Source organism: Lynx canadensis, chromosome C1, assembly GCF_007474595.2.
Source record: "Lynx canadensis isolate LIC74 chromosome C1, mLynCan4.pri.v2, whole genome shotgun sequence".
In the NCBI taxonomy this organism is placed as follows: domain Eukaryota; kingdom Metazoa; phylum Chordata; class Mammalia; order Carnivora; family Felidae; genus Lynx; species Lynx canadensis.
Genome location: NC_044310.1, coordinates 36,944,090 through 36,957,751, shown reverse-complemented (window position 1 = coordinate 36,957,751; position 13,662 = coordinate 36,944,090). Strand labels below are relative to the sequence as shown.

At 40.1% G+C, this 13,662-nt stretch overlaps 1 protein-coding gene across 1 annotated transcript in view; it reads right to left on the bottom strand.

The window, feature by feature from the left end:
• Nucleotides 1–9,463: 9,463 nt before the first annotated feature.
• LOC115522060 (cytochrome P450 4X1-like) overlaps nucleotides 9,464–13,662 on the bottom strand; it is a 29,857-nt gene continuing 25,658 nt past the window's right edge. Inside the window, exons 10-12 of the mRNA XM_030327649.1 lie at nucleotides 12,881–12,945; nucleotides 10,532–10,614; nucleotides 9,464–9,696 (exon numbers count right to left, since the gene is read on the bottom strand). Of these exons, the coding sequence (XP_030183509.1) occupies nucleotides 9,528–9,696; nucleotides 10,532–10,614; nucleotides 12,881–12,945 (317 nt within the window). The 3' untranslated portion in view covers nucleotides 9,464–9,527. The remainder of the gene's footprint in view (nucleotides 9,697–10,531; nucleotides 10,615–12,880; nucleotides 12,946–13,662) is intronic.

Here is a 13,662-nt window from a genome sequence, read left to right as displayed (position 1 = left end):
GGAAAGTTTCCAGTCATTTACAGTGTTCCTCTACACTCTCCAATATATTAGGAGGGAAAACAATTCTAAAGATTTTTAATGATCTTTGGTTGATGTTTGTGAGCTCCCTGAGGTCTGCACAAGCACTAGAAGTGTCAGCTGAGAAACTAGACGGCATAATCAAAACCCAATTTATGGTACATAGCGGTGGCTGGATACTACGAGAACTTTACAGACAGTACTCAAACTCCATATTAGAATTTTATAGGTCCTTTTCCATTCTATCCCAAGAAGCCTATGGCTGAAAATTTTTCTTGGTCTCTTCCTAGATCATTCTTTTGGTAATTTTGCTTCTGTCCATATTGTGTTCATTATACAACAGCTGCCTTCATTGTCATCTCATTAGTATATTTGAGGGGAGTCATTTCCATGGTGATGCTAAAACTTATCTTTAGAGATGTTACTAGCACTTAACTACTTAGAGTGTCCCTTAAGGGCATTTGATGGAGGATTGTTCTCTGGCTATTTTGGAGTCAGTGTTAATGGCAATTCTCCCTCTTGCATCCTTTATGTACGAGTTTTTTCAGTAAAGTAATGTTGGATTAGTTGAGATGATCACTTAGCAACATGAGGTCTCACAGAAAATTATTTCCTTAATTCTAAGTAATATTGCTGCTTGACATGTTCATGAAAGAGCCCAGCCTGATAGTATGGGTCTACAAAAATAGGCATCACATCCTTTGAGAAGTATGTACTACTTGACTTACCCTCACCATCACCACATGGCTGATTAGCAACCACTTCCCAATGCTTCCATTGCACCCTGGGCAAATCTGAGGAACAGGGATTTTCACAGTGTATTATAAGCATCGTTTTATTTACCTTTTTCCTCACTATACTGAAAACTCTTCTCTGTCAAAAACCATGCCTAATTATCTTTGATATCTTCAGTTTTCTAGATTCCTAGCCCATAGTAGAGTCAACAAATGAATCAGTGAATGAATGTGTTGATAATAAAAATGGAGAAAAGTGGTTGAATTTGAGAGAAAATTAGGAAGTAGACTTTGTGAATGAGTGTGATGAATGAGGACAGGAGGAAAGTAGATGGCTCTCTGGCTTTAGTAATTGGGTGGTTGTTAGAATCATTAATACAGTTAATGTAAGTTTGTTTTGTTTTGGGGGAGGATAAAGAAGAACATAGAACTATGGTAGTGTTAAAAATAAACTCAAAATGGATGAAAGACCTAAATGTGAGACAGGAAACCACCAAAACCCTAGAGAAGAAAACAGGCAACAACCTTTTTGGCTTCAGTCACATCAATTTCTTGCTTGACACATCCCCAAAGGCAAGGGAATTAAAAGCAAATATGAACTATTGGGACCTTATCAAGATAAAAAAACTTCTGCACTGCAAAGGAAATAATTAACAAAACTAAAAGGCAACAGATGGAATGGGAAAAGATATTTGCAAATGACATATCGGACAAAGGACTAGTATCCAAAATCTATAAAGAACTCACCAAACTCCACACCTGAAAAGCAATAATCCAGTGAAGAAATGGGCAGAAGACATGAATAGACACTTTTCCAAAGAAGACGTCCAGATGGCCAACAGACACATGAAAAGATGCTCAACGTCATTCATCATCATGGAAATACAAATCGAAACCACACTGAGATACCACCTCATACCAGTCAGAGTGGCTAAAATTAACAACTCAGGAAACAACAGATGCTGGTGAGGATGTGGAGTAATGGGAACCCTCTTGCACTGTTGGTGGGAATGCAAACTGGTGCAGCCACTCTGGAAAACAGTGTGGAGGTTCCTCAAAAAATTAAAAATAGACCTACCCTATGACCCAGCAATAGCACTACTAGGAATTTATCCAAAGGATACAAGAGTGCTGATTCATAGGGGCACATATACCCCATTGTTTATAGCAGTGCTTTCAACAATAGCCAAATTATGGAAAGAGCCTAAATGTCCATCAACTGATGAATGGAGAAAGAAGATGTGGTTTATATATATAATGGAATACTACTTGGCAATGAGAAAGAATGAAATCATGCCATTTGCAGCAACATGGATGAAACTGGAGGGTATTATGCTGAGTGAAATAAGTCCATCAGAGAAAGACAGATATCATACATTTTCACTCATATGTGGAACCTGAGAAACTTAACAGAAGACCATGGGGAAAGGGAAGGGGAAAAAATAGTTACAAACAGAGAGGGAGGGAGGCAAACCATAAGAGACTTTTAAATACAGAGAACAAACTGAGGGTTGATGAGGGGGTGGAGGAGAGGGGAAAATGGGTGATTGGCATTGAGGAGGGCACTTGTTGGGATGAGCTCTAGGTGTTGTATGTAAGTGATGAATCACGGGAATCTACCCCCCAAACCAAGAGCACACTGTACACACTGAATGTTAGCCAATTTGACAATAAATTATATTAAAAAAAAGAAATATCATAGTGTTTTATTGTTTTAGTAGTTTGTTAACTCTTTGTAAAGTAAGCTTTACACCAACATGGGACTTGAATTTACAATCCTGAGATCAAGAGTCTACTGATTGAGCCAGCCAGGTGCCCCAGAAGTATGGGAGTGTTTTGTGCTGGTCTCAGCCTATCAATAACCGATGTTGTGGCTGGACCAGCCCTTGTGGTTCTTATGATTGCAAAATACTCTTCTGCAACAACTATCATGGGACTTTAAAAAAATAAAGGTTTATTACTTACAAGACCTGTAAATTACACAGCATAGCTCAGGCCACATAGCAAAGTTGCAGGTAAAGAGAAAGAGCACTAGTGGGCCTAGTATTCTGCTTTTATTGGGGTTGAGGGTATGTGCCTAGGGTTTCTTAGGCTCACTCTCTTTTTTGTGTGAATTCCACTTTACATAGGAGTCAAATTTAAAGGGTAGAATTTAAAGTATGGGAGCAGGAAAAAAACAAGTGGCCCAAATGGTCAGTTATCAAAATCAACCCAAATCCTTCCAACCCTTGGGAAGGGGAGAAGAGATCTAGGGCAAGCAGCTTGGTTTTACAATATGGCATGATGCAAGAGTTGCACACATCAATTTTGCTCATATCCCACTGGCCTAAACTAAGTCACACAACCACACCTAATAGCAAGAACATCCAGGAAATATAGTCTTATTGGGATAGGGTTGAGAGTTGACCGTTTTCCTGTCTCTGCTCCACCATTAAGTAAAGAGAACTTATCTTTTAGTTCATAGACCCCAGGAACACAACAAGTCCCATCCAGGCCTAATGAAGAGAAATGAGCATCACTCAGAGATTTTGAATATCCAGCAAGATAGGACTTTTGTTGTCATCCTCACAGAGGGAGTAAATGTACTCTGTATTTGAGAATAAAATAAACCAGATATTTGGTGGCCAAAGGGATAGACTGGAACAGAGAGGGACAATGTTTGTGTTTCTTCTTCCATAATGTAGAGTTGTCCAATCAGGGGCCACATTTCCAATTCTCTCATCCTTGTGACGTGTCCTCAGTAATACAACATACTCAGAAGTGATGTGTATCACATCTGAGACAAGGCAAGGAAGAAACAGGTGTACTTTCTCCACACTCTGTTTCTCTGTCTGCTGGATGGATACAGAGAACTCCAAAACTCAAGGGGATAGCAGATCCATGGATGAAAAGAGACAGGCCCCCCAAATCTCAGTGTGAAAGCCTGCCAGCCCATGAGGAACACCTATATCGATCCATTATGTAAGTGAAAAATAAACTTCCTTTATTGTGTTGTGGTAAGCCACTTCAATTTGGGGGTTTGATGATTTTTACAAACTAGACTAAACCTAACAAATGTATTGATTTATTCATCTATTTTCTAGTTCTCTGTGCCCTCTCTAGAATATAAGTGTCAAGAGTTCAGTCTTTGTTTATTCATTACAATGTCTCTAGTGGCTAGAACAGCGCCTGGCACACAGGGTGTTCAATAAGTATTCATGAGCGAAGAGTAAGGGCAGACTGAAGCATGTGCCTGCAGTGGGAAGGAACCACACAAAGCCACATAGTATCTCTCCAAACTGTGGCTGAGGCTGATGGCATAATTGAATCAGAGCTGCAACATTTATTTTCCCAGAACATAAATAACTTTCGTTGACTAGCTAGTCAGTATGATGGCCGGGGAGAGAGATCACCTTGTGGTCATAGTTCATTTGTTCATTCATCTGTCCATGAATTCATTCATTCATTAAACAAATACGTCTTGGGTATCTACCATGTAGTAGGGTATCCAGAGTTATGAAGGCTACAGCTGGGGCCAATCCATAGTTAGATTTAGTTAGGCAGCTATAGCTCCGTATTCCATAAACAAATGTCACTAGTCTCAGGTGAGAAAAAGAAAGGGAGTGTGGGTGGTTCAGCACAGCCTGTTTCTAGCCTAGAAGGTGCATCTGAGAGCATTCTTTAGGGATGGAGGCCTTTATGGGTGGCTAGCAAAGTAGTTCGTACAACAATGGGTTGTTGTGGGGAGAAGGAAGAGATCAGTGTTCTTGTTATATATTTTAGAGATTGCCAGGGAAGCTGTACTGATCCATTCAGGGGAGATACTCACATTTTATTCTAAATGGATTTACAGTGGTGAGGCCTCAATTTTTGCAGGCTCTCCAGAGAGCTGTGGACCCTTTTCTTCAGCTTTTACAGTTGTTCTCAAGAAGACTCTGGTTTCTGGAGTGTTGACTAAACATGCATTCTGGTTTCACCAAATATCACTGGTGTCCCCACGTGAGGCAGTCTTGGATGCCAGGAGAAAGAAACTTATAACATCTTGGATTATTTTGTTCATATACAATCATCATGCTTTAAGAAGGATGTTGTCAAACTAGTTTGAGTTAAGAAGAGACAAACCAGGAAAGTGTTGGATATGAGGATGATTGCATGAAGAAAAGTAGACAGAGTTAGAGGTCTGAATCCCCATTCATGGGGGGATAAGATGGGCCTGCTTGAAGCACTAACCAGCACCTAGCTGAGTCATTGAATGGCTAATGAGACCTGAGGGAAAGTAGTTCAAGCCTCCTCTTTGAGAAGAAAAGGAGAGTCAGGAGCTGGAGAGATAATCCAAAATGCAAATGTCAAATCAAAATACCAGAAGTGGAATTGTAAATGAGAGAGAAAACAGGATGCCAGAGCCTAAATGGGTGCCAGATTAGAGTAGGTACAGAAGAAAGTTCCAGGATGATTGCCATGAATACCATTAGTTCTATGCATCTTGACTTCATGGCGGTGGATGCTAGTGCAAGCCCACATCTGATTTGCTAAAACTATAGAGCTGAAACACATGAGGGCTTGGAAAGTCATGAGAACTATCTCTAAATACCTAAAGAATTGCCAAGGCTCCAGAGTTCTAGGTCTGCTATTCAGTGACCAAGAGACATTGGGTATGTTACCTGATCTTGCTGGACTTCCTTTTCTTCATTGGGAAAATGAATATGATAATAACACATGTGTACATCACAACCGGGGGGGGGATAAAGATCTAATTATGTAATGGTGGTAAAAGGCCTCTGAAAACTACATATTGATAAAGAAATTTTGAGCTGTATCAATGGGTGAAAGTTACAAGAAGGAAGGTTTTCGTTCAAAATCCTGAAACAGTTAGTAATAGCTGCCTAGGGATGAAGTGACTTGCTTCCTGAACTAATGGGTGCCTCCATCACTAGATACAGCCATCTGATAAGGTTCTTAAGGATGTGAAGATAGAGGAAGGGCTATCAACTGGGTCCAGGCCTGGGCTCAAGGAGTCCACCAATGTCTTGAAATCACAAACTCGTGTTGGTGCTTGAAGTACATACATATTTCTGGAGAAGATCCACAATTTTCTTTAGATTTGTAAAAAGGTCAATGAGTCACAAAAGGTAAAGAATAAAAACATGCTACTTGATATTACTTACAACTCTGTTGAGTGTATTATCCTTTGTAGACTTTAATATTAGTGTTGAAGAAACGGAGCATATGTTTTTGTGTGTGTGCTTTCAGTTGAGGGGACAAGAAGAGAGAATCCGAGTATTTTTTCCAAGCCTATGTGACTTCTTCAGGATGCTTGCCCACCCCATCCATTCCTGGCTTGGGACTGAGTGTTTATACATTTACCTGTATGGCCTGCTGCATGCTGACTCTTGATAACTAAACCTAAATGTTATGACACCTTCATGGTCAGCACTATCCTTGATATTGTTCTATTTTCAAGGATTTGCTCCAGTCCGTGCTTAAATGATAGGCTGTCTGTGGCTTGGTGTTCCTTCTGCATCCTTTCTCCAATCTCACAGAAATAGAAGATTTAGCTGAGTATGTGGTTGCCAGCTAAAGACCACATTTTCCAGTTTCCCTTTCGGCTTTGGGAGGGACTGGGTTTTTGGCAGAGCCGTGAACAGAGTGATAAGTACAACTTCCAGCTAATATCTTTTTTTTTTTTAGGTTTATTTATTTATTTTGAGATTGAGAGAGAGAGAGAGAGAGAGAGAGAGAGACCATGATCAGGGGAGGAACAGAGAGAGAGGGAGGGAGAGAGAGAGAATCCCAGGCAGGCTCCACACTGTCAGCATGGAGACCAACGCAGGGCTCGAACCCACAAACTGTGAGATCATGACCTGAGCCGAAACCAAGAGCTGGACGCTTAACTGAGCCACCCAGGTGCCCCTCCAGCTAATATCTTAAAGAGGAAAGGTGACTGCCTTCCCATTCCCTTTTACCTCCTCCCACTTGAAGGCAGGTGTGGTGGCAGGAGCTAGCAGCCATCTTAGGTCATTTATTGAAAACCATGTGTTGAAGATGGAGAACAAGATACACAGAGCCTGGATACCTGGTGACCTTGTACAGCGAACTACCCTACTATTTCTGGACCACCTATTTCCTCAATTTCATGTGAGAGAAAAAGGAATTTTTATCTTGTTTAAGCTCCTCTATTTGGGCATACTTCTGTTGTAGTGAGCTGTTATTGGATGTGACCAGTACTTTATTTTCATTTCTTATCCATCCGGATAGTCAAAGTCAGTTTGCTTTCACTTGGCGAGGACAATATACTTCTACTGTTTGTTTCAGGGCTATTAAAAACATTTTTTTTTAGTATAGTTGACACACAATGTTACATTAGTTTCAGGTGTACAACATAGTGATCCAACTTCTCTATATGTTTTGCTATGCTATGCTCCCCACAAGTGTAGCTACCACCTGCCACCATACAACAGTATTACAGTATCATTTACTATATTCCCTATACTGTGCCTTTTCTTCCTATGATTTATTCATTTTGTGACTGGAAGTGTTTCAGGGCTAAATTGTCCAGTTCATTGCCAATAATTTTGCTGCTGGGGGACATCTGAGAAAGGGCAGAAGCAGCTTCCACCCCTCTGAGGCCTCAATTTATATGTCCCTTTCTTAAGAAGGGCTTTCTAAACAACCCAATCTAAAGTAAGTGCCCCTTCATTACTGTCTTGCTCGGCCCACTTATTTCCTTCATGCCACTTAGTGAAATTCATAATGATTTGTTACCCAACTCGCACTTTAGGAAACAATCTCCTACCTGGCTCAGTAGGTCGAGTGTTTGATTTCAGCTCAGGTCATAACCTCATGGTTCATGAGTTTGAGTCCCACATTAGGCTCTCTGTTGTGGGCACAAAGCCTGCTTCAGATCCTCTGTCCCCTACGCTCTCTGTCCCTCCCTGCTCATTCTCTCTTTCTCTCTCAAAATAAACAAATTTAAAAAAATTTAAAAAAGGATACAAGTTCCATGAGGGCAGGGATCATAACTGTGCATTCACTGAATGCTTATCATAATATCTGACATGCAGTGGACACATAAACATCAAATGAGCGATGAATCTGGAAATTATTATTATTATGGTTATTATTTGGAAATTATTAAAAATTCCTGCTCAGGTTTCACAAGCATTGTTACCACCAGGGAAATCTGTAGACTATCTTTTAAAAAATTATTAATATTAATTTATTAAAAAATTTTTTTTAAATATGAAACTTATTGTCAAATTGGTTTCCATACAACACCCAGTGCTCATCCCAAAAGGTGCCCTCCTCAGTGCCCATCACCCACTTTCCCCTCCCTCCTTCCCCCCATCAACCCTCAGTTTGTTCTCAGTTTTTAAGAGTCTCTTATGGTTTGCCTCCCTCCCTAACTTTTTTTTTCCTTTCCCTCCCCCTCCCCCATGGTCTTCTGTTAAGTTTCTCAGGATCTACATTAGAATGAAAACCACATATGGTATCTGTCATTCTCTGTAGACTATCTTGATAATATTCCAAATGAAGGTTTTCTTATCTAAGATTCAAATCCCAGAAACCAAAAAGAAAAGTTTATTTATCTTAATTCATGAAAATTTTGAATTTCTGTATGATAAAAGACACCATAAACGTATTCCTATAAAAATGCAAGAATGGGGAAAATTATAAAGAAAAGTTACAATCAAGGGCTATTATCCACAATATTAAAGAACTCATACGAATCAGTAAGAAAAAGACAACTCCATTGGAAAATAAGCATAGATGATGTATGAATCACAGACAACAAAACAAAGATAATCACAAATGGCCAATAAGCATGTTTTTAAAACTACAAATAGTGTAAATATACAATAATAAGAAAATAGTTCAATAAGTTATAGTATATCCATGTTATAAAATATTATGAATCCATTGATTAGGAATAAGATGTATTTTTTATTAAGTGAAAAAAACAAGAATAATATGGATACGATTCCATCTATGAGAATGAAATGTATACATACATATATGAAATGTATAGGAAAAACTCTGAAAGAATGCACACCAAACTATTCTGTTTTTAGGAAACCACGTAGGAGATGTGTCAGGGCGTGGGTCAGGGCAGAGATGTGTAGTGTATGTGAAGTGGGATTTTTACTTTTTACTTTACATGCTTTTCTAGTGTTGGAAATCTTTTACTGTGAGCATTTATTCACTTATTACTTGTGAAATTCCAAAAACTATTTCTAAAAAGCAGAAAACATATGGAAGTCACCTAGCAAAATTCTTGGTATACAGCATTAATAGAAGACAGAATCAAACAGTAATGATTGGAAAATCTCCCCAAATCATACCGAAACGGATCTAAGTGACACAGGGTATTACCTGTGCACCTTTGGATAATGTGCAGTTACACAGAGACCCCCATCACATCTACCCCTAACCCTCCCACTGTACCTTGATTCTTTACCATTTTTTTGGCCCATTAGCTGTAATTTAACTTTATTTTTTTAAATGTTTATTTTGAGAGAGACAGAGAGAGGCAGAGAGAGAGAGAGAGAGAGAGAAGCTCCACACTGTTAGCATGGAAGTGGAGCCTGACCCGGGACTCAAACTCATGAATGGTGAGATCAAGCCCTGAGACAAAATCAAGAGTTGGACACTCAACTGACTGAGCACCCAGGTGGCCCTGTAATTTAACTTTAAAATTATATATACATATATATATATATACACACACACGCACACACACACATATATACATATGTGTGTGTGTGTGTGTATAAAATCGTTGTACCCTGGGCTGTAACATTAGGGGAGTTTCTTCAGGTGCAAGTAGACCCCATTCTTGGGTTTGAGGACAATCTGGGGCAAGAAGACAAGAGGTCTGGTGGGATCTGGAGACACCTTGAAGCGGAGCAGGATCAAGGCAATGGCCACCTTTAACTCAATCATGGCAAACTGCTGCCCGATACAGTTCCTGCAGACACAGAGGGAAAGAAAGAGATACTTGAAGAAATGGTAGTTTTTTCTGACTCTTGCATAAGATGCTAGCATAATGAATCTGATATTCACAGTAAAGCTGCATTTACACACCATATGCCACAGAAACTTTTGAACGTCTATTGTTCCCTGTAAGAATGTGAACCGGGAGGCTGCAATGTGATGCCTGCCCTAAACAAGGTGGCACTTGGAATTGCTTATAGAATTGTTTCTCCTGTGAGGATATAAATGTCAAGCTGGGTGACTATAGTGGGTAACAGAGTATTGTGTCATTGACATTTGCTAATAAAGCAGAATTTAAATGTCCTCATGTGCGCGTGCGTGTGTGTGTGCGCGCACACACACACACACACACACACACAAAGAGATAAATTTGTGAGATGGAGGATGTGGTAATAACTAGATGGGGAAGAGTCCTTTCATGATCTATACAGATATCAAATCACCATGATACACATTTTAAATATCTTACAATTTCACATGTCAGCTATACCTCAATAAATTTGAAATTAAGAAAAAAGAAGAATTGTTTCTCCTGCGTCAGGGGTGGGCTGCATGGCTGATGAGCAAGTTTGCATTGTGGGAGAGCTTTCTGAGGCATGGCTGTATAAGATGTGATAGAGAAGGGCTTTGTCTTTTGTGAAACTAACTGGTCTTTTCAGGGGCTCAAATAGGTACCAATATCGACCTCATAATCTGGTGAGAAGATGGGGTTCCATGGAAGAATATATACACCTGAGATACCAAAGGAAGAATGCTGTTTCCAAATAAAACACTTCTGTCCATTTTCAACAACTTCAAATTGTCCTCACCTTGGTCCGGCTGAGAATGGTAAGAAGGAGTGGGGGTGTCTCTGATCAGAATTTTCCTGAGAGAATCGCGAGGGGTCAAAGACCTGAAATGACAAGGCAACCCCACCACCATCCCCAAAACACCATTAGCACATTTTTTAAGCTACTGCTTAGCACTGATCAACAGAAATCTATAATGAGCTACATATGTAATTTCTTTTCTTCTTCTTTTTTTAAGCAGGCTTCACACCCAGCATGGAGCCCAATGCAGGGCTCGAACTTATGACCCTGAGATCAAGACCTGAGCCGAGATCAAGAGTCAGACGCTTAACTGACTGAACCACCTAGGCACCCCCACATATGTAATTTCAAACATTCTTGTAGTCACTTTTTTAAAAGGTGAAAGTAATTTTAACAATAGAATTTATTTTGCAGAAAATATTATCATTCCAACATGTACTCAATATAAATAATTATTAAGGAAATATTTCACATTTTTGTACTATGTCTTCAAAATCCAGTGATACACACTGGGTACACATTTCCAGCACATCTCATTTCCCATTAGCTACATTTCAAATGCCCAGTAACCACATGTGACTAGTAGCTACCACACTGGACAGTGCAATTCAAGAGGTGCAGCCCTTGTCTGGCCTCTTCATTGACAAATCTGCTACCCAGACACATAAGGAGAAAGCAGAAACACTAGGGTGTAATATTATTTTCATTCTGGAAGTAAGAATGTCCCAACCTAATTTACCCAAAGAAAATGAAAACACTAATTTGAAAAGATATATGCACCTGCTATGTGCGATACGGCAGCATTATTTACAATAGTTAAGATATGGAAGCAGCCTAAGTGTCCATCCACAAATGAATGTATAAAGAGGATGTGGTGGATGGGATGGAATATTACATGGCCATAAAAAGGATGAGATCATGCCATTTGAGACAACATGGATATACCTAGAGGGCAGTATGCTAAGTAAAATAAATCAGACTGAGAAAGATAAATATATTATTCCATTCATGGGTGGAATCTAAAAAAAAAACAATGAAAAACAAGTGCATAAACAAACAAAAAGCAGAATTAGACCAAAAATACAGAGAACAAACTGATGGTTGTGGGGGAAGTTTGGACAAAATGGGTGAAGAGGAGAGGGGAGATACAGGCTTCCAGTTACAAAATGAGTAAGTCACAGGAATAAAAGACATAGCATAAGGAACATGGTCAATAATACTGTAATAGCAATGTAATGGGACAGACGGTAGCTACACTTGTGGGGAACGCAGCATAATGTATAAACTTGTCAAATCACTAAGTTGTGCACCTGAAACTAATGTAACATTGTATGTCAACTGTACTCAAATGAAATTGATTTGAACATAAAAAAAAAAGAATGCGCCCACTTAGAAGTCAAGCCAAAGTGCTTATGTGATCAATGATTACTGAGACATGTAGTCCACCTCCCATTACACATAAGAGATCTTAAATCCTAGCCACTTATGTGAAAGTATCTGTAGGTGTTGTGAGTGTTGAGAGTTTAAGAACGTTGAATCAAGCGCTCAGGTAAGCTATATGTCTTCTTTTTGCCTCTGCGTGCAGTCTCTCCTCCCTTTCCTGCCCTGCTCTGGGCTCCAAGAAGCTGACCCACATGGTTTCTTTTGAGGTTGGCTGATAAAAGACATTGACTGGCGATCTGGAGGGTGGGCAGAGAGAGCTTTTGGGTTATTTATTCCCTGGGCCCCACCCTACCAGGCTGCCTCTGGCTGGCTGCACACTCCACTGAAGGTCCAACTCCTGCCCAGGACACTTCCCAGCACAGTAATCTCTCTCCAGGCTTTGTAACCCTCTTTCCTGCCTGGCCCAGACGTGGTAAGCACTTCAGCAGTTATTTGCTCCATTCTGTTTTTCTAAAGCCTACCCATACCTTTGTAAATAGTTGCTTTATAAAACTCTTCTCCAAGTGCCCAAGTTGAGTGTGCCATTGGGTTTCTGCCAGAATCCTGATTGTTACATCCAGCCAAGAAGAGTCTGAGTTGCCTGCATGACTGCATGAGTAGTCTATACTCCTGCAGGCGTCTAGGTGAGTTCTTGATAGAGCTTGCTAAGCAAACAGCTGTGGTATAGACTGTGGGCAATTTCAAACAGATTGTGTGGCATTATATCCATATGTTCATGCAAAGCGAACATAAAGTAGGAATAGGGGAAGGGGACAGACAGCTTTCCTTTGGGGAAAGGTTGAACATTTTCGGTCTTTAAGTTTATTTTGTTTGCCTCGAGTCATTTGCCACTTCCATGCATAGCTAACAAAAAGTGAGCTACACAGCATTAGTTCTTTGAAGGATTTATGTGCAAGACAGTCGTACCTTTGGGTTTTCCCAGATGGCAGGGTTATGATGAAGGCCCCAAATACTGAGAACCACGGTTATTCCTGTGAAAAGAAAGAAATAAAAAAGATGGCAGAAGATACAGCAAGTTGTGGGCTACTGTTACACCATTCTTCAATAAGACTTTTCTTCTTGAAGGGAAAGAGCTAGCTCTTGGCAGAGTTCTGTGCACTGTAGCTGATGCCAGCAGTCAAGGACCCATGGGAAGATGAGGCCTGGGTGACACCTTAGATTTCAAAGCAATGACTTATTTAATACATGCTTCTATCTTAAGGAGCTATTGGTATCATGTCAAAATGATATCTGTTAGTGGACTATACAGCACCCACCAGAGACAGTTTGGGTAGAAAAGAACAGAATCACAATTCCATCATGCAGGTCCAGTGACAAGTTTCTGCTGGTTCTGTTCATAAGTGGAAGGGAGGAAATTTTAGCAAATATCCATGTGGTTTGGGGCTTAAAAAAAACACAGGGGAGAGAGATTTTGAGGATTATTTGATTACCATAAAAATTCTGGTAAATTAATTCTGGATCTGTCCACAAAGTCACAGTAAGTGACAGGCTGTTGGTGTTTGCTACAAGCAGTCTTATCAGCTTGTATCTAAGGGCAAGAATTCACAGAACACTGAAGCAGATAAGTGAAGGGTGTCTCACATGACACCCCTCTGCCTCTCACCTGCCATGCTTGGAAACCTGTGCTCTGAAGAGCACAGGGCTCCAGGCGTTGGGACTCTGTGTGAGTTTTAGTTCTGCTCATCTGC